The sequence below is a fragment of the Harmonia axyridis genome, chromosome 4, assembly GCF_914767665.1.
Source record: "Harmonia axyridis chromosome 4, icHarAxyr1.1, whole genome shotgun sequence".
NCBI lineage: Eukaryota > Metazoa > Arthropoda > Insecta > Coleoptera > Coccinellidae > Harmonia > Harmonia axyridis.
The window spans coordinates 10,401,907-10,427,214 of record NC_059504.1 but is presented as its reverse complement, the minus strand read 5'-3'; the positions used below and the strand labels follow the sequence as shown (position 1 = coordinate 10,427,214).

The following is a 25,308-nucleotide window of genomic DNA, read 5'->3' as shown; positions in this document are numbered from 1 at the left end:
AATTTCGTTTTATCTATATTTCAAAGTGTAACAAATTTCTGATATCAGTGTTCAGATCTCTTGTGCACATTTTTTCATTAGAAATATTTTCAATTGTTCATTATTATTATTATTATTATTGGACACATATTAATAATAGATACGACTGCGCAGGCATGTAAAAATAGTGACCACATATTTACATTATGAAATAAAACAAAAATCTTAAATGAAACATATATTTACAGTATTATAATACAAATTTCACTCATAAACAAAACAATTTTCCACTATATACATCATCATAAAAGGCACCAGATAGTAAATTTTTAATTTATTAAAAATGAATCCGAAATTTTACAGAAATTTGAAGTATGTTAATAGCTTTCTTAAACTTCCAAGATGTGAATCGCTTGAATATTTCTCTGTAGCTTTAAAAAAACCTGAAACACGGTTTAATTTGGAAAACTGCAAGTAATAATTTTGAAAGAAGTTATTCAATTTTCAGAAAATATTGTTTATTGTTTGGTCCTTAATTGAAGGAAATTTTCCTTGATCGCTGCTTGAAGCAAGTAATTTAGTTTTTATTTATAATTGTTTGAAACATGACTCGAATATGATCACAAACACCATACTTAACAAATGAAGTCAGATTTCGCCAAAAAAAATGTTGCAATCTCAAATAAATTTCACTGGAGATTGATGTGTTTTACTTTATTCAAAACGTGTTTCTGATCCAATCTATTGATGAAAGATCTTTGCGATAACAAGAATTCATAAACATTTTATTATGCTAGGAATGTTTATTATTCATTTATTTACTTATTCTTAATCACATTGCTACTAGTCATAGAATAGTCAGACGAATCGGAAAATAAGTTGTCAAGGCATTTATAGTTTTCACCAGTGATAAATAATATCAATTTTCATACCTTGATTAAATACAGTACCTGCTCAGAATATGAAGCCATTATCATATTTCAATTATATTCAAAATATACATTTCTATCCTGTTTCTATTTTCAATTGGGACTTGATCACAACAATTAAAAAAGAAAAGATATTCAAGTTTTAACAAACTTACTCCTCTGTGAGTGTCTAAACTTTCGCAATTCTTCTTTGAAATAATTTACAGTTTTTTGGAGACCAACGCCTAAATTCACTTTAGGTTCCCAGCTCAGGTACTTTCTAGCCCTACTTATATCTGGCTTCCTCCTTTGTGGATCATCTTGTACTCCAGCAATATGAACAATTTTGCTATTCCCACCAACTAGATCTTTAATGATTTCTGCAAATTCTAAAAAAAATATTGAAAATCAGTTATTAAAGGTGAAAAACATAGTAACAATAAAAATTCACAAACAAACAAAACGTTTTATAACATAATTTTATACCTAAAGTGAAAAGCCTATATATGACTAATTAATTTTGTAGTATACTGAAGAAAAAACATTAATGAAGCCAAAACAACTTGGCTAAACCAAATTACAAAGTATATTATTGTATAATTAGGGGTAGTTTTTAATTTTTTAAAATCCTTGCCCCATTCACAATCCAATTTGTTGCTTTCCCTGAAGATTTGTTGAAACTCACCCTTTATTGTATGTTCGACTGGATTTCCTAAATTGACAGGTTGTGTGAAGTTTGAATTCATTAAGAGTACTAGACCTTCAACTAAATCAGTAACATATTGAAATGATCTTGTCTGGTCACCAGTTCCATATATCTATAAAAGAAACTTCTCAATTGTATAAAATTGTTTACTTTGTAACATACCGTGATAACATCACTTTTCAATGCTTGAAGTATAAAGTTTGATACTACTCTTCCATCATTCATGTGCATCCGAGGACCATAGGTATTAAAAATTCTTGCAACTCTAACTTGCATATTCTCTTGTTGTGCATAAGCATAGGTTAAAGTTTCTGAGATTCTTTTACCTTCATCATAGCAGGCTCTTGGACCTGATACAGAAAAATTAGAATAGCCACCAATTTTAAGCATTATTAATTAAATTACCAATTGGATTTACATGTCCCCAATACGTTTCGGGTTGAGGATGAATATCTGGATCTCCATAAACTTCAGAGGTACTAGCAATTAAAACTTTGGCATTTACTCTTCTGGCTAAACCTAAATATGTGAACAAAATTCATAGAAAAAGAATTCAAGAAAATTAGATTCTATATACCTAAAATATTTATAGTACCAATTGTATTAGTTTTAATAGTTTTTACTGGATTTTGCATGTAATGTGGAGGACTAGCTGGACTTGCTAAATGATAAATTTCATCTATTTCAATATACAGTGGATGTACAATATCATGGTGAATCATTTCAAAATTTTCATGCCCAATCCAATGCTCAACATTTTGTTTCCTACCAGTGAAAAAATTATCAACTACAATAACTTCATGACCTTCCTTCATTAATTTATCTACTAAATGAGAACCTACAAAACCAGCACCTCCAGTAATCTGAAAATATACAATTGAAAGACAATATACAACTATAGATTTGCATATTTATGTTACTCACTAGAATTCTTTTTCGAGACAAATAATTCAAATATCTAACATCGGGATAGATTCTTGGTATTTGTTTTTCAAGGACAGTAATTTTTCTTTCTAATTCTTTTATTCTTTTGGAAGCTTCCAATAGTGTTTGTTCATTATTTTTTATTTCTAAAATACTATCTTCCTCAGTAAATTCTTCATTGCTAATTGAGACACTTCCATTTTTACCAATAAATTTGAATATTATGAATAACACTACAAGAATAAAAATATAATCTTTGTAAAACCAAAAATGTCATTCTTACATATTAACATGCATCCTGTAAATATTATAAATTCTTTAATTCTTTTGATAGTTTTCAACATTTCGTCCAAATATCAAAACTCTGTTCTACATTTTCTACAAGACTATGCAATTACAATAATGTGTTCTAGACAGACTTATCCATGTTATCATTTGAGTCTTAAATCAATAAAGATAAGTTTTATTCTTAAAATCTAAAAAAGTATAACAATTATAAAGAAGTGAAATTTGTTTTAATTTTAGGTTAACACAAAAAATAACAAAGCAATAAATTATAACAAACATAGAACACAATACTTCAATTAAATTTCTTTAATTGTCTCTGTATTCTTAAAATTACCTATAATTGAGAATAATATTTTAAAATACCATTGAGAAAAGAAGTAATTACGATATTATTTTATTTAATTTGATGGACTAAAATATGGTCGTGATTCTAACTTCAGGATTGCAGGATAAATTGTTTTAAAAACTGTTTTTTCTATGGAACCACGAAAAACCCTAATTTTAATTAATCTGACAATATTGACAGATGTCACATGTTTGGTTAAATAAATGCGATTTAGTTTGACAACCGTAAAATGGATAATTTTCAGAATCGGTATTTTGGAATATATTTTATTTGCATTGAAAATTGAAAGTTCTGTTAAATTCTCTCGTCTTTCCTGATGATTAATCTTTTCATTTATTAATTGCGAAGTGCTTCAATCCTACAATTGTCTTTTGTGTCGTAGTAAATAGTACGTGAAGGTTGTCAGATCAGTAATACATTTTGACATCTGTAGGCATTATAAATAATGTTATCAATTAGATAAATTACGTTAATTATTAATTTTTCTCTTAATATTTGCAAGCTTGTCGACCATTTAGTCTTACATGAAAAGATTCAGAGTTTAAGGAAGTTCTTTCACCATTTTTTTAATAGATTTATGTAATGTGAAGAGAAAAACTCAAACATGTTCAAAAATGCAGTAGTGATTATTTCATATATTCTTCTGTACTTATTCAACACCTGTAAGGGCGAAATCTATGCAATTAGATTCGTAAGTATTCATTTTATTTACAGAAATTTTTACTACATATGTATGTCTTTGTTTATCCTGAACTTAATCATAACTAATTCGTTCCTATAAGACGCCCTCGCTAAATATTCTGTTCCTTTTATAAACACTCTGATCCAATTATAATATAAATTATCTATACTATATAACCATCAAATAATATCTATTTATTTCACTAGTTTACTATTTTTTTGCATTTTAAATTTGTCATTATTATTCTATATTATATTTCCTTTCTAGATTTTTCAATATTTACGTATAACTACCCTTTTTAAAAATTTAAGGAGCATCATGTTGGTGGCAATGCTTTAAATTATCTTTCAATTGTTAATTATGAATATTGTCTTGTAGTCGTTAGAATGAATAAAAATTAATGAAGATAGAATTCGTCTGGGATTGTTTAGTGTTCACCTTATTTCATTGTTTGTTTTATAAAAATGTTATTCCAAATTTTTATTATATCACTGAAAATATTCACATCTGTGGAAAATTTCTAATTTGTAGGTTTCAATTTTGCTACTACAAGATTTGATTATATTTTTTAGGATTCTCAATTCTACTTTCAACAATTTGAAGATGTACCTGCTACTTTTGGGCCAAATCTTGCAGAAGGAGGTAATTTTTTACTTTCAAATTTATCTGAAGTTATGTTTGCATGTGTTGAGTCCATTATTACCTTTTTATATTCAGTTGTACATTTCTCAGATTTGAGTCTGGTTAGTTATCACAAGAAAGGAAAAGGTTTTTCTTCTTTCTTTTATAATTGGATATTTAAGAATATCTAATCAGCAAATTAATCATTATTTCCATGAATTTTTGACACCATAACATTGGATTAACCTTGAACTAATTGAAATTAAAAAAAATAAAATTTGTTATTTGAAAGTTGGTTCTCACTTGGTAAATTCTTATTTTCTAATATGTTACTTTTATTTAATTCATTAAAACCAACCATCAATATTTTTCAGCTTAAGCAATGAATTCTTTACATTTGTAATATAGGAAGAAACACAATTTGACATCTTGAAATAAATAATTATTGTATTTTTTTGCTAATATATATTAGGTTGACAACTCATTTCAAGAAGTATTATTCAACCTTGATTCCCTGGACTACTAAACTAAACAATGCACCAAGTAAATCACAACAGAGATAAGAAATCATAAATCTTTAAATAAATAACTTCTTACCCAATATTGAATGGAAGCAATAAATTTTCACACAGAATGAATGGATTCATTTGAAATAATTTCTTTTTAAAAAATGTTAGTTTGAATTAAATTTGTGAATTTTATATATTTCTGTCTAGTGATGAATGCTTGTAGTGTTCAAATCTTATGATTTAGTTGTTCCCCTTTATAAGAGAATATTTTCAAAATTTCATTTCATTACTTTTACTTTAATATGTAATAGAATAGAAGTAAAATTTTTCTTTAAAAATCCCCTAAATCTACTGTCTTCTGATCAAAACATTATTGTGAAGGATTACTAATTCTAGTTATTATTTCATACATGGTCTTTATAAGGGATTGTAAAAGTTTTTGCGATATTTGAAATATTTTTAATTTACTTTTTGTGAGTTTTGATAAAGAGGATAATAACTGATAATACACAATCTTTAATTGTCATTGTCGAAATTTTATCATATTGAATATTTGCCTAAGTCAGTAAAAAGCTGTTGAAAACATTTCAAAGATCACTAGAAGGTAGATATTACAACCATTTATAAAATTCCTGTATTATAATATTCCTATATCTGGGCTGAAGGACCTCGGTCGATTGCCCTTCGATAACTAGTTATCAATGAAGATCAGTTAGTATTATTATTATTCCTATATGTCCAAAAGTTCTGCAGCTATGTTGGGCTATTTATTTATTAGTGGTTTTATCTGCCTTGAGAGTTATTGAAATCTTATTTATGGAAATTAATTCACTGTATTATGTACAAATCTCTTCTTTTTGTAATGTCCAAATTTTTCCAGTTGTAAGAGGAATATTAGTAGTATCTGAACCTGAACATGGATGTTCCCCTGTTAAACCCATACCACCTGCTGTACCCCCCGAAAATGAAACAGGAAAATGGATTTTGATTGTTCCACGTTATACTCAAGTTAAAAACTGTTCATTTGAGGATAAAGTCCGTATTGCACAAGCGGCTGGATACAAGGCTCTAATTGTCCATAATGTAAACTCTAATCAGCTTGTTCCAATGTATGCAGAAAACAGCACAGGCATTGAAATACCGTCAGTGTTTGTGAGTGCAGATGATGGTAAGATCCAACCCCTTACATTGATTTTAAATTTCTAATTTTTGGGGTAATGATGAATATTTAGTGGACATTTCATTTTTTCTCAATAAATTTCATTTTAAATGAGTATGAAATATTTTGTTTGATATCCTGAAGATGTTAAGGAATAATATTAATTATTTGCAATGTACAGAAATTAAATGATAGTTATTCTATTTCCATTTTTAGCAATTTTTACATTTTGGCTATATGTGTAGGTTATTTAAAATGTAAAATCTGAAGAAGCTACTGCATAGTGAAACATTTTTTATTTATAAAGTTCTTCTTCTTCTTTATCTCAATGCTATAGCTTCCTCGTTAGCAGCCCCCAAACTAAGGACACTTAGCACCATGGAACAGCCCGCAGGCTATGCTTCCAATCTCTTTGTGGACGGTGAATTGTCAATCCGGTTCCCAGGGCTGTAGGAGTCTAGAACTAATCTATACCGGACTGAGACTTTGAATACGGATTATTGTAAACGTTTAGATTGTTCAACTTGACAAATAGGCTGACTTGTAGCTTAACCCCGTGGAGAACACAGGATGAAACACAAACACTAGGAAAAATCTGAAAGGATAAAGGATACTATAATGCTGAACTGTTAACGTACTATATGACTCCAAAATCTACAAGCTATACATGCAAATTCGAGCATCTAAGAAATTCCAATAATAAGCTCGTTATCTCTTCTCTATGGGAGAAGATAGCCTCATAGATGTTAATGGGCAAACTAAGACCAAGAGAGGATAACCCCTCATATAATATTTCCACGTTGTATCTCGAACAGGGAATAACCGGACAAGGAAACATCTATGTATGAGCGCAAAAAGGTCTCACTTAAAGCTATTATATCCGGATTCAATTCCTTAATAAGGATCTTCAGATCATTAAAGTTCGATACGAAAGATCTAATGTTCCACTGAAGAACTTTAATTTCCATTAAAGGGATTATGAAAAAAAATCTAAATGTAAACTTAAAGAAAAAACAAAAAAAGGAAAATTGAACCGTAAAAGGTCTATAAGTAAACAAAAAAAAAACACTAAAATATGTATAAATCAACTTAAGACAACGAGGACGCACCGTATTGCAGGTAGTCCTCGTTATATGTGATTATTTGTCTAGGGTAAATCGAGTTATCTTCTAATGTAAACTGTTCGTTCTGGCTGTAGTCGTATGAACTAGCCTGAGAAAAGGATTGAAGTTGAGAAAAACCTTTTGATTTGATTGGGGAGGATGAGGAGAATTTGCTAGGGCCAGCCTCCTGATGGGAGGAAGAAATACATTCAGAAGCAAAAGAAGGTCTTTGATCGAATAAGCAAGCCTTATGAGCCTCCTTATCATATCCTAGCTGAGACGCAGCTTTCCTCTTGGGACGTTGTCTGGGATTATTGAGTTGAGAGTTCTGAACTGAAGGGGATCTGGGACGAGCAGCAATATTGGCGTAGGAGAGGTCGACTCGCCCGGAGGAATCCGGACTCCTTTCAAAGGATTTCTTATGAAAAGAAGGAAAATCGGAAGGGGAGGGGGCAACCTGTCTCTTACAAGCTTTATCTGCTTCATATAATGACACATTATGTAACGCCATAATTTCTCTCATTTTAGTTTGACGCAAGTATTCCGGGCATTTTCTATCGGAAGCTAAATGATCCTGTTGACAAAAAATGCATTTAGGTTCAGAATCGCATGGTTTCTCATCATCGTGATGAGAACCACATTTAGAACATCTAAATTTACCCCTACATAAATTTCTCACATGCCCGTAACGCCAGCATTTGTTACACTGTACTACTGGAGGGATATAAAGTTCTACAGGCAACCTGATTGAGTATAGTTCGAAGAATTTGGGTAGAGTGGTACCCTCAAAAGTAATAACACAAGTATTAGTTTTTACGTAACTGATACCATTTTCTGTAGTCTTTCTTCTATTAAACCGTCTCACCCTTATAACTTGAACACCTGGATTTACACCCTTACCCATTGAGATAATTTCTTCATCAGAAATATCTTGTCCCACATCCCGAACAATTCCCATCACAGTGACAAACCTCCCAGGAATGTAAACTTCAAAAACTGTTGGGTTAAAATCATTGTATTTAACGAAGTTGTTAGCTTGATCAGCGGAAGCAAATCTAACTCCGACCCTTCTCAGGCCTTTACGATTTATATTGAGAATATTGAAGTCACTGTAACTAGAATTATTGTAGATGATTTTCCCTATATTAAGAGGATTTAAATCTTTGATTTCATTACTAGAACTTTCGATCACTACCTCGAAAGGACCTTTGTCCTTACAAGAGTAGAAGCAGTGAGTTTTGCGAATTTTTGAGGTACCTTCACTTATTTTATTAAGAACTTCGTCTATTTTGTTAACTAGATCGGATTTGTCACGTCGAAGGGCTTCAACCCTGACAGTTGTTAATTCTTCCTTTAACAAACTAACATTAATGGAATTCCAGATTTCTTTATTCAGCTGAGAAAAGGCCAGGTTAGACCTGGGGGATAATGCAGACAGAACCCGAGGCCAAGCCTCGGGATCCGTTTCATCCATGTTTGCGAAAAAAAAGAGATTAGTATAACGAGCTTATCTTAAAACTACTGAAAAAAAAAGCAGAAAAAAAGAGAAGAGGTTATAAGGAAAATACGACCCCTAGGATCGTAGCAAAATAAAGCTCAGCACTATATAAAGGAAGGTAAATAACTCACCGGAAAGAAAAACAGATCACAACGGCACAATCAAGGAAAAATATCCGGTTTCAATCTCCACAAAACCCAAATATGTTGCCCTGTCAATAGCCTATGCGCGAATCCTATTTATAAAGTTAAAAAGTGGAAATACAATAACTGTCATTTAAATCAATTTCCACAAGTCAATCCAATATTTGGATTGCATTCGTTGTGATATTACGAGTGAACATATTTTTTCTTTCAACTCACAGGTGAAACGCTAAAGAAGAACTATTCGAATTTGGACTACTTCCTTGTCATCACAGCAGAGTCTCCATTCAATATTAAAACACATCTTCTCATTCCCTTTGCCATAGTGGTTGCTGTTTGTTTTGCTGTCATGATTATTTTTATGGTGAGTTGCTGCTTGAAGAGTTTATTTGTTGAAAAAAATGAGACTAGGCGTTGCTAAATAAAGTGGGAATGTTGGAGAATATGTTCTTTATTCTTTTCTATACTTTTTATTTTTGCAGGAAAAAACATTGAAATTCAATTTTTTGAAATATGTTTGATTGATCAATCAAATACTTGAAAAAGAGGAATATGCTTGATTTGATAAAATATTTACACTTGAATATTGCAGATTGTTAAATGTATAAAAGACCGAAGACGGCAAAGGAGGCATAGATTACCTACATCATCTTTAAACAAAATACCAACGAAGAAATATCAGAAAGGGGACCCTTATGAGACCTGTGCCATATGCTTGGACGACTTTATCGAAGGGGAAAAACTGCGAGTGCTTCCTTGCAATCATGGTAAGAAATTGACTTCCCTTTTTTAACTAAATGGATTACACAAAAATAGGAAAAGTACTGATCTAGAGTTAGGAACTTTAGCGTGCTTTTTCAAGTTCGGAATCATATAATATTTTCATCAAATTTTGTGTGTAGATTTTTGCTCGAATGTAGGATATATTTAGCTTTCTCAACCCAAATCTGAAGTTGAAATTTCCTGGTTTGGTATATGCCATGAAAACATAACATTAGGTGATACTTACAACACAAACAAATAAGAATGCATGTTTGACAAGTTTGATATTTCCCCTTTTGATATATGCCATCAATTTAAGAAAAAATCATGTTTTTATTGAAATCTACCAATTTGTATGATCCTTGCCATGAAGCTGACAACTTGCCCTTTTTGCATCTTCCTGCATCTTGGAATATCTTCGAACCAAAAAAGTTTGAAACAAATCGTTCTGTGCTTAGAGGGTTATCTAATCATAAAAAATTGATTATTTTTCCCATGAACGCTAATTAGATAAAGTTTTGGTTTACTGCTTCAGACAAATAAATTTCACTGAAATTCTGACAGATTAAGAAATATTACAATTTTACAAATTAAATTCTGCGAATAATACAATCTTCACGAATTTTTGCATGAACATTTGTTTGGGTATTTGTAACTAATTTCTACATTTTAGTTTGATTAGGTGGGATTTTTTAATTATTGAAAAAACAATATTTCATAAGAGAATAACTAAATTTTGCTGATTGAGGAACTCAACCGAGATACTAAAAACCCGTACCCTCCCTAATAATTTCAAGTCTTCAACAGTGAATCGAATCCAATCATTGAGGATCATTCTTGGCTCAAAATCTTCACTTAATGTATATATATTTTCAGTTTATCACACTAAATGTATTGATCCATGGTTAACTAAGAATCGGAGAGTATGTCCTATATGCAAACGTAAAGTGTTTGCGGAAAATGAATCTCAACACTTCAGTGACAGCGAATCTGAGTCAGATGATACAGCACCACTCATAAATTCATCCAATAGAGGAACACAAGGAGGAACTTTCACTCATCAGACAGAAAATCCAATTTTGAGGGCACAACGTTCGGCATCTCAGTTAGGTACAACTGCTCATGCTCTGGTAATGGCATCTGATCATCACAGCATTAATGGGGATTTACATAGTAGTAGTAGTAGTGAAGATTCTACTGATCCCAGACATTATTCAGATTCCTTTTTAGATTCTTTAGAAGTGCAAATACATAACAATGTTGCTTCCTCAAGCGGTAACCATAACCAAAATTATAATTTATAAAAGGAATAATTTGTTCTTATAAATATTTGGGTATAACTACAAAGCAGAAGGTTTTCTTTGGTTGTTAGAAAATATAAGAATTGATAATTGATCCAGAATGTTTCTTTCGTCAAGAAATCTTTGGTGTGAAAATGACGTTTATAAAAATCTTGTTGCAATAGTAAAATATTTTTAAGACCTAATTGTAAATAATTCGGTTGGTTTTTGTTTGTGGAGAATTTATTTTTTTTATAATAAACACATGAAAATTATTAACTTCAGATATGAAATTTTGTTAGGAAATCCCTCAAGATCTAGATCTGTATGAAATCAGTTCCATTCTTTTTATCTGATGTATGTGGAAATTTAGTACGGAAACAAAGACTGTCTTAGACATAGAGCTGTGTTTTATGTCTAAAAGAAAGAAGAAATGATTCATTTCACCCAATGTTTTTTAGGAAATTTGTGATTTGTGGGATGTATCATTTGATTTATATCAAACTTTTTTGACGTTGTATATAAGCTGTAGAAGTTGTTCTATCTGGGCTGAATTATCATTTTTTTAGAATGAAAATAGGGAATATGAGGTTAATAACAAATAAGCTGAGATGATTCGATTCAAAACATCTATTAATTAAATATGGCAACTAGTTTTCTATTTTGCAGAGGAGAACTTTCGCCTGCATATTTTGGCATTCACTAAATTTCTGACATATTTCTTCTTAATTCAGATTTAATCTTTTGTACTGCTCATCTAGTCACAAAGTTTTGATCAAACATGTATATGCATATATTTTTCACGTTGAGGATTGATAAGAACTCGAGTTCAATTCGATTGAAGTTGGTTCCACAGTGGGTACGTTCAAATACATTACCCCTTGAGAGGTAGATGTTTTCTAAAACTGAAATCACACCTCTTAGTTGGTGCTTTTTGCATTGTAAGTTAACAAATATTTACCTTTATTTTAAAAATACTCTATATTGCCAAATATTGTTTAGTATAATTTCTCTTAGAAAGGATCACAAAGTAAGTATCGAAATTTCATCTTATTCTCCTGGGCTAATGTTGATAATAATTGAAACTTAAAAAAGAAAGAATTCCAGCGATTGATATTCAAGCAGAACTAGATATTTAGGTCGTTATGAAATTCATGAATTCCTTAGTTTGTATGAAAAGGCCTTTATTCTCAAGTAAATAAGATCAATAAAAAATGTAGAGGGTAAACATATTGTGCTGCTCTCAGTAGTAGGAATATAATAATAACCATTGAGAAATTATGGGGAATATTGAGAAATTTCGAAATATCTTGAATCAAATAAGTTTATTGTTATATTAATTTTAAGCTCTTTAACATTAAAAAATAAATGTAATTCCTGATGTGATAAAATTTAAATATATGACTTTTTGAAATATTTCTTCCTTATTGCCACAATCAGCCTTCATATCTTAAAACTTGTGCAAAACTCATTTGAAAGTTTGGTACTTGGAATTGTTATTATTTTCAATTCATTCTTTGATATCACTTCAATAATGTTAGAATTAATGGGTTTCGATCAATTAAGTTTAATAATAATAATATGCTTTATTTATCCCCACATGAAAGAATACAAAATAAAGTAATACACATGATTGCAATAATTTTCTAAAAACAAAATTTTCCTTCATAAACAAAAATTTATACATTCTTTACAAAAATTGATTAATGTGTTTATTTGATTTGTAGAACTTAAGCTTTTGAGCTTATTGAAAGATTTAGACCCAGACTTGCTTTATCATAAATATAGAGAAATTAAGACATTTTTAATGGGTGTTTTTGAGATACTTGTAAACTTTGAATAATAATACAAGAAAGAAATATTGTTGGAATTAATTTTCTATTATTATACAGGGTTAGAACTATTTACAGGGATATCGAAAACCGTTAGAGATACAGATATAGATATTTCAGATTTTATTTTATTTCAGATCTGTTCACACCAACACACTCGTTCCTGAATAACGCAACTTTTTTGTAATTTAACCAACCCCGTCTGTCTAATGGTTTTCGATATACCCGTAATGGACCTCAAAATAGTTTCAACCCTGTTTAATCTAGTAGATAATTTCATAGCATTTATTTTTTAAATAATCTTCCAATCAAGCTTCTGACGTTAAACGATTCATGATCATTGTAATATTGAATAATCATCAAATATATTTTTTTAAATTAAACATTAAGAGACAAAAATAATGAAAAATTGAGTATGTTGAATTCATATCAGGTGTATGAATAAGTCTTTCCCGTTTTTTTTCAAATTTTGAGCCTTTATTGTGAAAAAATGGTTACAAATGAATTATTGAAAGTATTGGCCATCGCTAGCTACAACTTTTCCCCATCTTTCTGGCAACATACGAATCCCGTTGCGAAAAAATTCGACCGGTTTGGCCTCTATCCAGTCATCCACCCATTTTTTGGCTTCCTCGTAGGAATGGAAGTGCTGGTCAGCCAGGCCATGCGTCATCAATCTGAAGAGATGGTAATCAGACGGAGCAATGTCTGGACTATACGGCGGGTGGGGTAGGACTTCCCATTTGAGCGTTTCCACAGATTTGATATCCGTAATCTGTGAGCGTTTCTAAGTATGTTTTCACCGGCTGTGCAACATGTGGGCGAGCATTGTCATGTTTGTCGTGCCTGTCGGAGTATTGTGGCCGTTTTTCTCGCAGTGCGCGACTCAAACGCATCAATTGTCGTCGATAGACCTCGCCTGTGATCCTTTCATTCGGTTTCAGAAGCTCATAGTAAACTACACCTAGCTGGTCCCACCATATACAGAGCATGAGCTTGGCGCCATGAATATTTGGCTTGGCCGTCGATAATGATGCATGGTCGGGTAGTCCCGATGATTTTCTTCGCTTCGGATTATCGTAACGGATCCACTTTTCATCGCCAGTCACGATACGATGCAGAAAACCCTTTCTTTTATGTCGCTGAAGCAGCTGTTCGCAAGTAAAAAAACGCCGTTCGACGTCTCTCAGCTTCAGTTCGTACGGCACCCAATTTCCTTGCTTTTGGATCATTCCCATGGCCTTCAAACGCTTGGAAATGGTTGTTCGGTCAACTGCCAATGCTTCAGCAAGTTCTTCTTGCGTTTGACACGAATCTTCATCAAGCAAAGTCGCCAATTCTTGATCTTCAAAGATTTGCGGCCGCCCGGAACGCTCCTTGTCTTCCACGTCGAAATCGCCACTTTTGAAGCGTCGAAATCGCCACTTTTGAAGCGTCGAAACCATCCGCGAACACTTGAATCATCGACACAACCTTCTCCATAAGCTTCCTGAAGCAACCGATGCGCCTCGGCAGCAGATTTCTTCAAATTGAACCAATAAAGTGAAACTTCCCGCAAATGACGTCGACTCGGCTCAAATTTCGACATTTTCACGATTTCAAAAATTTATGATGCGAAAAAATTTCAACTAATGTGTTAGTGTGGAATTATTGACAGATGAATAAGCTTTGATTATGACATATGTAACCATTAAATACTCGCACAGTATTGGTGGCGCCATCTCTTACAAAAAACGGGAAAGACTTATTCACACACCTGATATCTTTTTTTTTTCATTTGGAGGCCTAATTCCTTTTTTCACCAAATTTAATGATGAGTCACCCACATTCATCTTATCTTGAATTTACCCAAAACTAAATATTTTGATACGTATATTTGAAAATAAAAAACTAGAAGAAGAATCATTATCGATAGTGTCCAGAAAATAATGAGTGAACTTGATTTACAAAAAATTACGCACTTTTGGATGTGAGATCTGGCAATTTTCTTTTATCGCATCGTCGCGAATCTTATAGACACCGTAGCTGATGATCTCTCAGTTAGAAAAAATGTTTTTTATAAAACAGTAAAAAAAAGATGCTTTTTGCTTCCAACTCTATGTTCCAACCAAAGATGTATTAAATTAAAATTAACCTCTCTTCATGTCTGTCGGCAAATTACAATTTTGAAAGTTTCTTCTGAATTTATTTATATAGTTGTCAGTACACGTTAAATTTATTGTTCTGGTTTGATTTTCATTATAGTGTAATTTTTCTAGAACGTCATGGCTTCAGCCAAATTTCGAGATCCTGGAAATTTGGTAAATACTAATTTTGCTTATTTTTTTTTACTTCTCCAACATAAAAAAATGTTTACAATAAATAAATTGTGTTTTTAGGATAAATCAATGCTGGTTACATCCTTTTTGAAGGTTAAGGGATTAGTGAAACAACATATCGATTCATTTGATTATTTAATCAGGAAAGATATAAAAAAGATAGTAGAAGCCAATAGCAAAGTTATTTGTGATGCTGATCCATCATTTTATGTCAAGTATAGTTAATCCCAAGAATTTTGTATTTTTTTTTTAACGTTTAACTTTATTATTAGGTACACAAATGTTTATGTTGGAACTCCGGATGTCAATGAAGGTTTTAATATCAGTAAACCTACCACACCACACGAATGTCGATTAAGGGATATGACCTATTCAGCACCCATTTTTGTAGACATAGAGTATACTAAAGGTTCTAGAAAAGTTACTAAAAGTGGAATAATGATTGGAAGGTATCACTTGCATAATTTAATGAACTATTTTTCAGCCTGTATTTTCATATGATATAAGTAGGATTATCAATTTATAATGACAATTTTTTTTAGAATGCCTATAATGTTGAAATCTAGTAATTGCGTCTTGAGAGATAAATCTGAATTTGAGTTAAGAAAAATGAATGAATGTCCTTTAGACCCTGGTGGTTATTTTATTGTTAAAGGTCAAGAAAGAGTTATACTCATTCAAGAACAGCTCTCCAGAAATAAAATCATTATTGAGAAATATGATAATCAAATACAGTGTGAGGTCACTAGCTCGACTCATGAAAAGAAATCAAGAACTACATTGTTTAAAAAGGGAAATAAATATTTTTTGGGACATAACACATTTACCGAGGTGAGTATTTCACTAATATTTGTCATAAATACTGGGTGTTACCAAATAGGTGCGAAAGTTTTCAGGGGGTGAATCATTTTAAAAAAAAATTGTTACATTTTGCTGGCTGAACTTCATTGGTAAAATATGCACACGAACTGTCATCCCTTCAACTGTTCAGCAATTAAAGGAAAAAAAAAAAAAGTTTCATTTTACCAGCTTATTACTTTTCAAGTAGAGGCCTAAAGCATTTATTTACATGAAAGATTCTCCTTTAATTTTCTACAAAGATTCATCCTCTTAAAACTTTCAGACTCATTTGGTAACACCAAAGATTTTCTAATCTTGCTAGCATTATTATTTTTTAATCATATGCCCATATGAATTTCTCAAATGAAAATTATATTCATTATGTGGTCTTTTAAACATTAATGTATTTTTCCAGCCTATATCCGTAGCAATTATTTTCAAAGCAATGGGTATTGCAGAAATTAAAGAAATGGCCTTCTTGATGGGATTAGAAGATATGTTCAAGTGGGTACCAACTTTGGAAGATTGTTTCAATGAGGATATTCACTCAACTCAAGATGCTTTGAAATATTTAGGATCAAAACTGGTGGCCAAAAGATATGTTACCCATGCTAGCAGAGTGAAAGCTCCAGAAGATGAAGCAAGGGAGCTGTTAGCTACCACAATATTAGCTCATGTACCTGTGGTAGATTACAATTTCACATTGAAAAGTGTGTATTTAGGGGTTATGGTAAGGCAATTCACTTCAATATTCAATTCATTCAAGTTTTACAAAAAAAAATGTATTTAAAAAAATAACAATGAAACTAGCAGATATGTAGTCTAAGCAAGTATTATATATACAGGGTGGCCACTTTTTCAATGGGATTGTATTGGTAACTTTTAAACCATAAGAGTTAGAAGGTCGGTCAAATGGAGAAAAAGTTGCATGCATAGAAGCATTATCAAGCAGTTCAAACAAATCGAGATTATCAGGACCGGTTATTGAGATATCATAAGAAAAGTAAATTCTGTCATTTTGATTTTTCTTTTTTTCCCACTTTATTTCAAATATTATCAAAAAATGTTACAGGAATTTTTTATTCCACAGTAAATTGTTCTCAATTTGACGTAATCAGATTTCGTATCCAACGTTTCGTGCTCTCTGGGCCACCCTCAACCTCATTTTTTTCAATACGGACCTGTATATTTTATGACACTTATCAAAATAACTTTCAACGCTGAATTCAACGATATATCATACAATGTCATTCAAAGTTGATATTCAGGTGATTTTGACCCTTATCCAAATTTCTTTGGGTCGGATCTGTATTACATTTCGGTACCTTTAGTTTAATTAACAACAAGCAATACATTTCGATGAGAAAATCAACTTACTCATCTTGAACTAAATGGAACATATCAGAATCAAATCAAGAAACCAGTAATAATTATTTACATATTTCAATTCATACCAATTAAACGAATTATCATTTAATGAAAGAAAAATCGAATGATTATTCGAAAATAAATGAAAATGAATGAAGTAAGTGTTCGAAATGTCCACCATTTTGTAAAATTAAATTAACGGTTCTGGAACTCATACTTCTTATACATTTGCTTATTTCGTTTTCATGAATATCTTCCAATACATTCTCAATCTTCTCGCGAGAAATCACTTTTGTTGGATTTGTCATTTGTTCCAGAATCGAACTTTATTTTGATATCATTACGATATAAGTTTTGCAAGGCTTGGTATTCAAATTTGAAATCATTTTATTCGCGTCTCTTGACTATTTTATTAACAGCAGTTTTTGATAAATTGCATTCACTACAGATTCGACCCAAAGAAAATTGGATAAAGGTCAGAATCACCTGAAAATCAACTTTGAATGACATTTTATGATATATCGTTAAATTCAGCGTTGAAAGTTATTTCGAAAAGTGTCATAAAATATACAGGTCCGTATTGAAAAAAATGAGGTTGAAGGTGGCCCAGAGAGCACGAAACGTTGGATACGAAATCTGATTACGTCAAATTGGGAACAATTTACTGTCGAATAAAAAATTCCCTTAATATTTTTTGATGATATTTGAAATAAAGGGGGAAAAAAAGAAAAATCAAAATGACAGAATTTACTTTTCTTATGATATCTCAATAACCGGCCCTGATAATCTCGATTTGTTTGAACTGCTTGATAATGCTTCTATGCATGCAACTTTTTCTCCATTTGACCGACCTTCTAACTCTTATGGTTTAAAAGTTACCAATACAATCCCATTGAAAAAGTGGCCACCCTGTATATTACATGTATAATAATCTAATTAGAAGCCACTTACATTAATCACTCCAAATCATCGGTTAATCCCCAAAAGAAATGATTAAAAATATGTCTCATAACATTCTAGAGACCTCTCATACAAAATAACTCGAAGTTCATTATTTTTCGGGGTCACTGAAACATCATAGGGGAATGGATGGGGACTTGAAGGAAAGCTCTATCCTTTGACTTTGTCGATAATAATAACTTGATAACAAAATAATAGTGTGATAATAATTATTTCGACATTTGATGGGCTCTCTTATTAAAGGTCTTCATATATTTCAATTTGCTGAAGTTGGCATAGTGACAAAGATGTTATGATTTATTGAATATTTTTTTAGATGAAACGAGTTATGGCAGCCGAAACCAATCCAAAATTTTTGGATGATAGGGATTTTTATGGTAACAAAAGATTGGAATTAGCAGGATCCCTACTTTCCCTTATGTTCGAAGATCTTTTTAAACGTTTCAATACGGATTTGAAGATGATTGCAGATAAAACTCTTACTAAAGTCAGAGCAGAACCATTCGATATAGTCAAGTACATGAAATCGAATCTCATAACACTTAGTCTTGTGTTCGCTATTTCAACTGTGAGTAACTTATTATTGATGAGGTTTGATGTACAATTGGATCGATTAATCAAATTTTTTAGGGTAATTGGACAATTAAAAGATTCAGAATGGAAAGAGCAGGAGTCACTCAAGTTCTTTCAAGATTGAGCTATATATCTGCTCTTGGTATGATGACTAGAGTCAATTCACAGTTTGAAAAGACAAGGAAAGTATCGGGTCCAAGATCTCTTCATCCAAGCCAATGGGGTATGCTGTGCCCATGTGATACTCCGGAAGGAGAGGTAATATTTAGCTTTATTCATAAAAAACTATACAAATTTAAACCTTATTTTGAAATTTTTCTGAGGGTATATTTATATTTTAGGCTTGCGGTCTTGTCAAGAATTTAGCGTTGATTGCCCATATAACGACAGAAGGAAATGAAGAACCTTTGAAGAATTTAGCATATTGTACCGGAGTAATAGAAGTAGGCTTAGTCCATACTTGCAGGCTACATCACGAGAACAATTGGATGGTTTTCTTAAACGGTGAGTGAATATAAAGAATAGAAATATCAAATGATCTTATTAACTTATTATTATTTTATAGGAAATATAATTGGTACAACCTTGAATTGGAAACGACTTGTAATGACATTCAGAAAATTTCGAAGGAGGGGCGAAATTACCAAATTTGTATCTATTTATCCCAAAGTTTTTCAAAGATGTGTTTACATTTGTTCTGATGGAGGCAGATTGTGTAGGCCCTATGTAATTGTTGAAAATGGAAAATCATTGGTTACCCAAAATCATTTGGATGATCTCAAAAAAGGGCTCAGAACATTCGAGGATTTCTTGAATGATGGTGAGTGGTGAAAGATAATTTTAATACATGCTAAATGACCTACTAACCTACCTTTTTCAGGACTTATCGAGTACCTTGATGTTAATGAAGAGAATGATGTTTTGATCGCCTGCTATGAAACTGATATTATTGCAGAAACCACACATTTGGAAGTTTCTAACTTCGCTCTTTTAGGGGTTTGTGCAGGCTTGATTCCCTACCCTAATCACAATCAAAGTCCAAGAAACACTTATCAATGTGCCATGGGCAAGCAGGCAATGGGTAAGTACATATTTAGAGACTTTTTACAACTTGTTAATTTGGCTTTTATGGTTCCAATAATAATAATAATCCATTTAGAAAAAAATTAACCCTTCCAGAAATCACAGTTTAATTTCTGGGTTGAATAAAATCTAAATATCGAGAAAAAAAATCCATCCCTCTGCCATTTGAAGCTATTTGCATTGAATTTTTGTTAAAAATATCAGTTGCTATATCGCACTGATCCTCCCTGTATGAAGATACGATCTCTGATTTTTAAAGGCAAAAAAATAATTGAACCGAATTCCGAATATTTTATAACTTCATAAATGAGAAAAATTCAAAATGTGTGTTGTTACTTTTGTTCTGCTACAATATTTTTTTACATATTCATAGGTACTGCATGTGCGGGTTAATTTTATGAGATTATTTTTTTATGACTCCAATATTCTTTGAGACACGAGGAAATAATATCCCAAAGTGCGAAAATTTGTAGTGCTTCCACTGGGTCTGCACTAAGATGCATAGAAAATTTGATGTATCTACTTATACCTGACCAAAAGGGAGATTTTTCAGATTTATATCGCGTCTGTTTCAGATGGCGCATACATCGTTTATATTTGACATTTCTCTCGATTCTCGGCTCTCGTGACCTTTTGAGTATAGAACAATGATATTTTATATTTTATGCTCGTAACAATCTTCTATACTCAGTCATTATATTACATTCATTTATTGTGAAAGTTTGTAAAATCTAAAATCAGTATTTCATTTTTGAACGGCGCCAGGCAGATAGCGGAAATTCGAAAATTTCCGAAGAGCGCCACCTTACAGAACTCTGGTGAAGCAGAACACCAAAGCAACAGGTGGATATCTCAAAAAGTCTGGAACAAAATCGAATCAGTACACACACCAGAGATTCTATGCATCTTAGTCTGTACCTATACGCTCTATTAGTGTGACGTCACACACCGCCATTTTTGGTTCTCCTGTCTGTGTTCGGAATCCAAACAAATAAATTGTCATTCAACTTAGTACGGTGTCGTTGAAGGAATTGGCTTATTTTCATAAATCAGAGTATTTGAGGAACGATTTCAGTATTAATTTATAGACAGAAGGAACGAGGTTAATACCAGTAAGTTTGAATCCTGTATCATTCCCCAGATTTTGTTAAAAGCCGTGTTTATTAGTTGAACTTCAAGTTCGAACTTACTGGCATTAATCTCGTTCCTTCTGTCTATCAATTAATAGTAAAATCGTTCCTTAAATAATCCTATTTATCATAATAAGCCAATTTCTTCAACGACAACGTACTAATTTGAATGACAATTTGTTTGTTTGGATTCCGAACACTGACAGGAGAACTAAAATGGCGGTGTGTGACGTCATCACTAATAGAGCATATTGATAGAATAGAGAGTCATTTTGACTGTAGATCTCTGTCAACTTTTGACCAATAACATTTCATAGTAGTGAACAGATCCGTATTCACAATTTTTGCATATCTGCATATCCATCTTCACCATCCATCTAAATATATTAAAATTTATATGGCAGGATATGTTGTATATTATTTGAAACAAAAAATTGTTTGTGAACAATGCTTAGACTGCTTAAAAGTGATGAACACGGTTTATTTTTGTATTCCTTCGTAAAAATTTACTTAATCCGACCCTGATCTTTCTCCAATTTTAGTAATGGAATTAGCCCTGCTTACTGTTCACTTTTTTTTTTGCACGATAACAGGTCATAGCGTCTCCTTCTATTCTATCTCGACATTGTGATCTGATTTCTCTTAAACCTTTTTGCAGGTGCCATAGGTTATAACCAACAGATGAGAATGGATACATTGATGTATAACTTAGTGTATACACAAAGGCCCTTAGTGAAGACAAAGAGTATTGAACTAACCAATTATGATAAGCTGCCTGCTGGCCATAATGCAGTAATCGCTGTTATGTCCTACAGTGGTTATGATATAGAAGATGCCTTGGTGCTGAATAAAGCTTCACTCGACAGGGGTTTTGGCAGGTGTCTTGTCTATAAGACCACTAAATGTATCATGAAAAGATATGCCAATCAAACCTTCGATAGAATCCAAGGGCCACTAATAGATACCACAACCAATAGACCAGCTTGGCAACACGATGCATTAGATGCTGACGGTATAGTAGCACCTGGAGAAATCGTTAAAGACAAACAGGTAACTTGTTTTCATCTCAAAAGTTCGGAAGTAATATATAGAAATTAATGAAATCAGATTTTTTTCCAGCAATCATCAATTCTTGAACAAATACAAATAACTGATGTTTTTTAGGTTTTGGTGAACATGTCAACTCCCTTAGCTCAAACTACACCTGGTGTCAGTACCGCACCAGTAGAATATAAAGATATTCCCGTAAATTACAGGAATATAGAATCTAGTCATGTTGAAAAAGTTATGATATCTACAAATGAAGATGATAATACACTCATAAAAATTTTGCTCAGACAAACAAGAAGGCCAGAAATTGGTGACAAGTTCAGTTCAAGACATGGACAGAAAGGAGTAGTTGGTAAGGATTTCGTTGCAGATTTACCTGAAATGAAATTTTTAATGAAAAGGATATTTTACTTCCGCTATTTTTATTCGTAATTTCAAAATCAACTTTTGTCAAGTAAATACCAAAACAATCAACTGAATATTACCTGAAATGTTTTGTAATTAATTATGCAATATTGTTTCATTTAGGTCTTATAGTGGAACAACAAGATCTGCCGTTCAATGAATATGGTATGAGCCCAGACATAATTATGAACCCTCATGGATTTCCATCTAGAATGACAGTAGGGAAATTGATAGAAATATTAGCTGGTAAAGCCAGTGCAGTGGAAGGTAAGAGAGAAATAATTTCAAAAACCAAAATTTTATTATCGACTGATAACCTAAAAGTATGTTTTCATGGCTATGAAAAATAAATGAATCAATATATTAATCTTATCGATTTTTCTTTAATAGGTAAACTTAATGATGCAACAGCTTTCGAGGGTGTTCAACCACCTGAGCTTGGCGAGATACTAAAAAAACATGGCTATAATTACCAAGGAAAGGACATCTTTTATTCGGGAACTACTGGAGAGCCACTACAAGCTTATATTTATTCTGGAGTTGTGTATTACCAGAAACTCAAGCATATGGTACAAGATAAAATTCATGCTAGGGCAAGAGGTCCAAGGGCTATGCTAACAAGACAGCCTACAGAAGGAAGAAGTAGGGATGGTGGTTTGCGTTTGGGAGAAATGGAACGGGATTGCATTATAGGTTATGGAGCATGGTATGATAATTTTTCAATTTATTTCACTTTATTTCAATCCCGCTTCATCCTATTGAGCATCATGGAGCTATCCTGTGAGGATCTATTGTGTGTCTTCATATTTCCACATTTGACTAGAAGTAATCTTGTATTGGTTTTAACAGGCCAATTGAAAAGTCCCCGGTCAACCATAGTAAAACACATTGTTTTGGCAAAATTCGATTATATTATTCGACATAGTTGTCTTCGAGGGCGATACAGCAATTATAGCAATCTTCCAACTTTTCCATACCATTTTTGTAGTATGATTTGTCTTTCGCTTCAAAATAGGCCTCAGTTTCAGTGATTACTTCATCATCGGTGCTAAATTTCTTTCCAGCAAGCATTCTTTTGAGGTTTAAGAACAGGAAATAATTGCTGGGTGGCCAGATCTGGAAAATGCGGTGGATGCAGAAGCAATTCGAAGCACAATTCATGCAATTTTGCCATTGTTTTCATTGATTTGTGACAGCACCTTTTTTCTCTTCAAATGGAGCCGTTTTTCAACGATTTCATCTTTTAAATAATCCAATAACGCTATATAATAATCGCTGTTGATGGTCTGGCCCTTTTAGAGATAATCAATGAATATTATACCTTGCGCATCCCAGGATACTGATGCCATACTCTTACCAGTTGACTGTTGTGTTTTTCCTTGCTTTGGATTCGGTTCATCGTGTGCAGTCCACTCAGCTGACTGTCTATTGGACTCCAGAGTTGAATGACGAAGCCATGTTTCATCCATTGTCACATATCGACGCAAAAATTCAGGTTTATTGCACTTTAACAGCTTCAAACACTGCTCAGAATCATTAACACATTGTTGCTTTTGATCGATTGTGAGCTCGCGCGGCACCTATTTTGCACACAGCTGTCTCATATACAAATATTCGTGAATGATATGATGTACACGTTCAGATGATATCTTCACAAAGTCTGCTATCTTGATCAACTCCACGTTACGGTCATTCAAAATTATTTTATGAACTTTTCTGATTTTTTTGTTAGTGACAGCCTCTTTTGGGCGTCCAGTGCGTTCGCCATCTTCGGTGCTCATTCACCATGTTTAAACTTAGCATATCAATTAATGATGGTTGATTTTCCTAGTGCAGACCCTGGAAACTCTTCATCAAGTCAAGATTTTACTTCAACTGTATTTTTTCCCTTCAAAAAGCAATATTTTATCAGCACACGAAATTCTTTTTTCAAATAACAAATGTAGCTACACTCACAACAAAATATCTGACAAACTAATTGTCAGACTGCCTACTAGCACCGCCATCTGTGCATCAGCCCGGGGACTCTTCAATTGGCCTAATATTTAATTTCATATGTTTACTTATCTTGTTTGTTTTATTTGACATTTTCGATCACAACTTCCCTAAGCCTAGGAGACCTTAAGAAGCTTAGAGCTTCTACCAGTTAGGAGGACCAGTTGTGTTCTGTTAGTAATTTTTTGTATTTCTTTTTCAGCCAATTATTGAAAGAGAGACTATGTATTTCTAGCGATCAATGTGATGTTGATGTTTGTGATAATTGTGGAAGATTGGCTGAAAATGGATGGTGTCCAAGTTGTGCCAGTTCCAAGGATGTATGTACCATCAAAATGCCTTATGCAGCCAAATTATTATTCGTAGAGCTTCAATCAATGAATATTTCACCTAGACTGGAACTTAAACCTTATTGCAGTTAGTTAGATTTAGTGTTTAAACTTATTTCATGGGAGAGATAATTCCAGGACCTATATTCTCATAGGTTACATTTTACATGTATATGTAAATAATAATAAGTGTATAATAATGATATGTATATATGTAAAAATATTACTTCATGAGAGTATGCATTGAAGTTAATAAATAGTGATTTTTATAAAAAAAAATTTTATTACTGTATTGACTACCTATACCTGCATATATCCGCTAATCTACTTGACAGATTTTTTCATTTTCATTGGTAGATGAAAATCAGTTGGAGCAACACTAGGTTTCGTTTTGTTACATCAAAGTCAGGTAAAAGTGAAAAAAATAATCGTCATTTAAGGAAAATGTTTTACACGTTTTACTAGTATTGCTACAAAATGTTCCAAAGTAGACTTACAATTTACTACATGAAAACCT

At 32.2% G+C, this 25,308-nt stretch overlaps 3 protein-coding genes and 1 long non-coding RNA gene across 4 annotated transcripts; 2 read left to right on the top strand and 2 right to left on the bottom strand.

Annotated features, from left to right (window-relative positions):
• Positions 1–204: 204 nt before the first annotated feature.
• On the bottom strand, positions 205–3,055 carry LOC123678969 (UDP-glucuronic acid decarboxylase 1). Its single transcript, XM_045616260.1, has 8 exons — positions 2,801–3,055; positions 2,518–2,750; positions 2,171–2,456; positions 1,999–2,112; positions 1,756–1,943; positions 1,573–1,705; positions 1,064–1,276; positions 205–422 (listed from the first exon to the last, which is right to left on the bottom strand). The coding sequence occupies exons 1-8, from the start codon at positions 2,859–2,861 to the stop codon at positions 337–339; spliced, it is 1,314 nt and encodes a 437-aa protein (XP_045472216.1). The 5' UTR covers positions 2,862–3,055; the 3' UTR covers positions 205–336.
• Positions 3,056–3,312: 257 nt separating this feature from the next.
• Positions 3,313–12,324, top strand: LOC123678967 (E3 ubiquitin-protein ligase RNF13-like). The gene is made up of 6 exons (XM_045616259.1): positions 3,313–3,842; positions 4,406–4,475; positions 5,844–6,131; positions 9,088–9,230; positions 9,459–9,633; positions 10,505–12,324. Exons 1-6 carry the CDS (start codon positions 3,756–3,758, stop codon positions 10,930–10,932), a joined length of 1,191 nt encoding a protein of 396 aa, XP_045472215.1. The 5' UTR covers positions 3,313–3,755; the 3' UTR covers positions 10,933–12,324.
• On the bottom strand, positions 4,334–5,837 carry LOC123678968. The gene is made up of 2 exons (XR_006747328.1): positions 4,758–5,837; positions 4,334–4,706 (listed from the first exon to the last, which is right to left on the bottom strand). It is a non-coding gene; the product is annotated as an uncharacterized LOC123678968 (long non-coding RNA).
• A 2,526-nt stretch (positions 12,325–14,850) lies between the features above and the next one.
• Positions 14,851–25,054, top strand: LOC123678966 (DNA-directed RNA polymerase III subunit RPC2). The gene is made up of 15 exons (XM_045616258.1): positions 14,851–15,040; positions 15,119–15,273; positions 15,331–15,507; positions 15,601–15,889; positions 16,314–16,628; positions 18,543–18,794; positions 18,857–19,057; positions 19,141–19,303; positions 19,365–19,619; positions 19,680–19,880; positions 21,671–22,062; positions 22,177–22,414; positions 22,591–22,734; positions 22,858–23,173; positions 24,665–25,054. Exons 1-15 carry the CDS (start codon positions 15,005–15,007, stop codon positions 24,882–24,884), a joined length of 3,354 nt encoding a protein of 1,117 aa, XP_045472214.1. The 5' UTR covers positions 14,851–15,004; the 3' UTR covers positions 24,885–25,054.
• The last annotated feature ends 254 nt before the right edge of the window (positions 25,055–25,308 follow it).

Coding starts and splice junctions, on each gene's coding strand:
- LOC123678966 (XM_045616258.1), top strand. CDS start 15,005: ATGGCTTCAGCCAAATTTCGAGATCCTGGAAATTTG. Junction 19,058..19,140: donor GTGATACTCCGGAAGGAGAG/GTAATATTTAGC, acceptor TTTATATTTTAG/GCTTGCGGTCTTGTCAAGAA. Junction 22,063..22,176: donor AAATCGTTAAAGACAAACAG/GTAACTTGTTTT, acceptor GATGTTTTTTAG/GTTTTGGTGAACATGTCAAC.
- LOC123678967 (XM_045616259.1), top strand. CDS start 3,756: ATGTTCAAAAATGCAGTAGTGATTATTTCATATATTCTTCTGTACTTA. Junction 3,843..4,405: donor AAATCTATGCAATTAGATTC/GTAAGTATTCAT, acceptor TATATTTTTTAG/GATTCTCAATTCTACTTTCA. Junction 9,231..9,458: donor CTGTCATGATTATTTTTATG/GTGAGTTGCTGC, acceptor TGAATATTGCAG/ATTGTTAAATGTATAAAAGA.
- LOC123678969 (XM_045616260.1), bottom strand. CDS start 2,861: ATGTTGAAAACTATCAAAAGAATTAAAGAATTTATAATATTTACAGGA. Junction 1,706..1,755: donor TGAAAAGTGATGTTATCACG/GTATGTTACAAA, acceptor TTTCTTTTATAG/ATATATGGAACTGGTGACCA. Junction 1,277..1,572: donor AGTCGAACATACAATAAAGG/GTGAGTTTCAAC, acceptor TATTTTTTTTAG/AATTTGCAGAAATCATTAAA.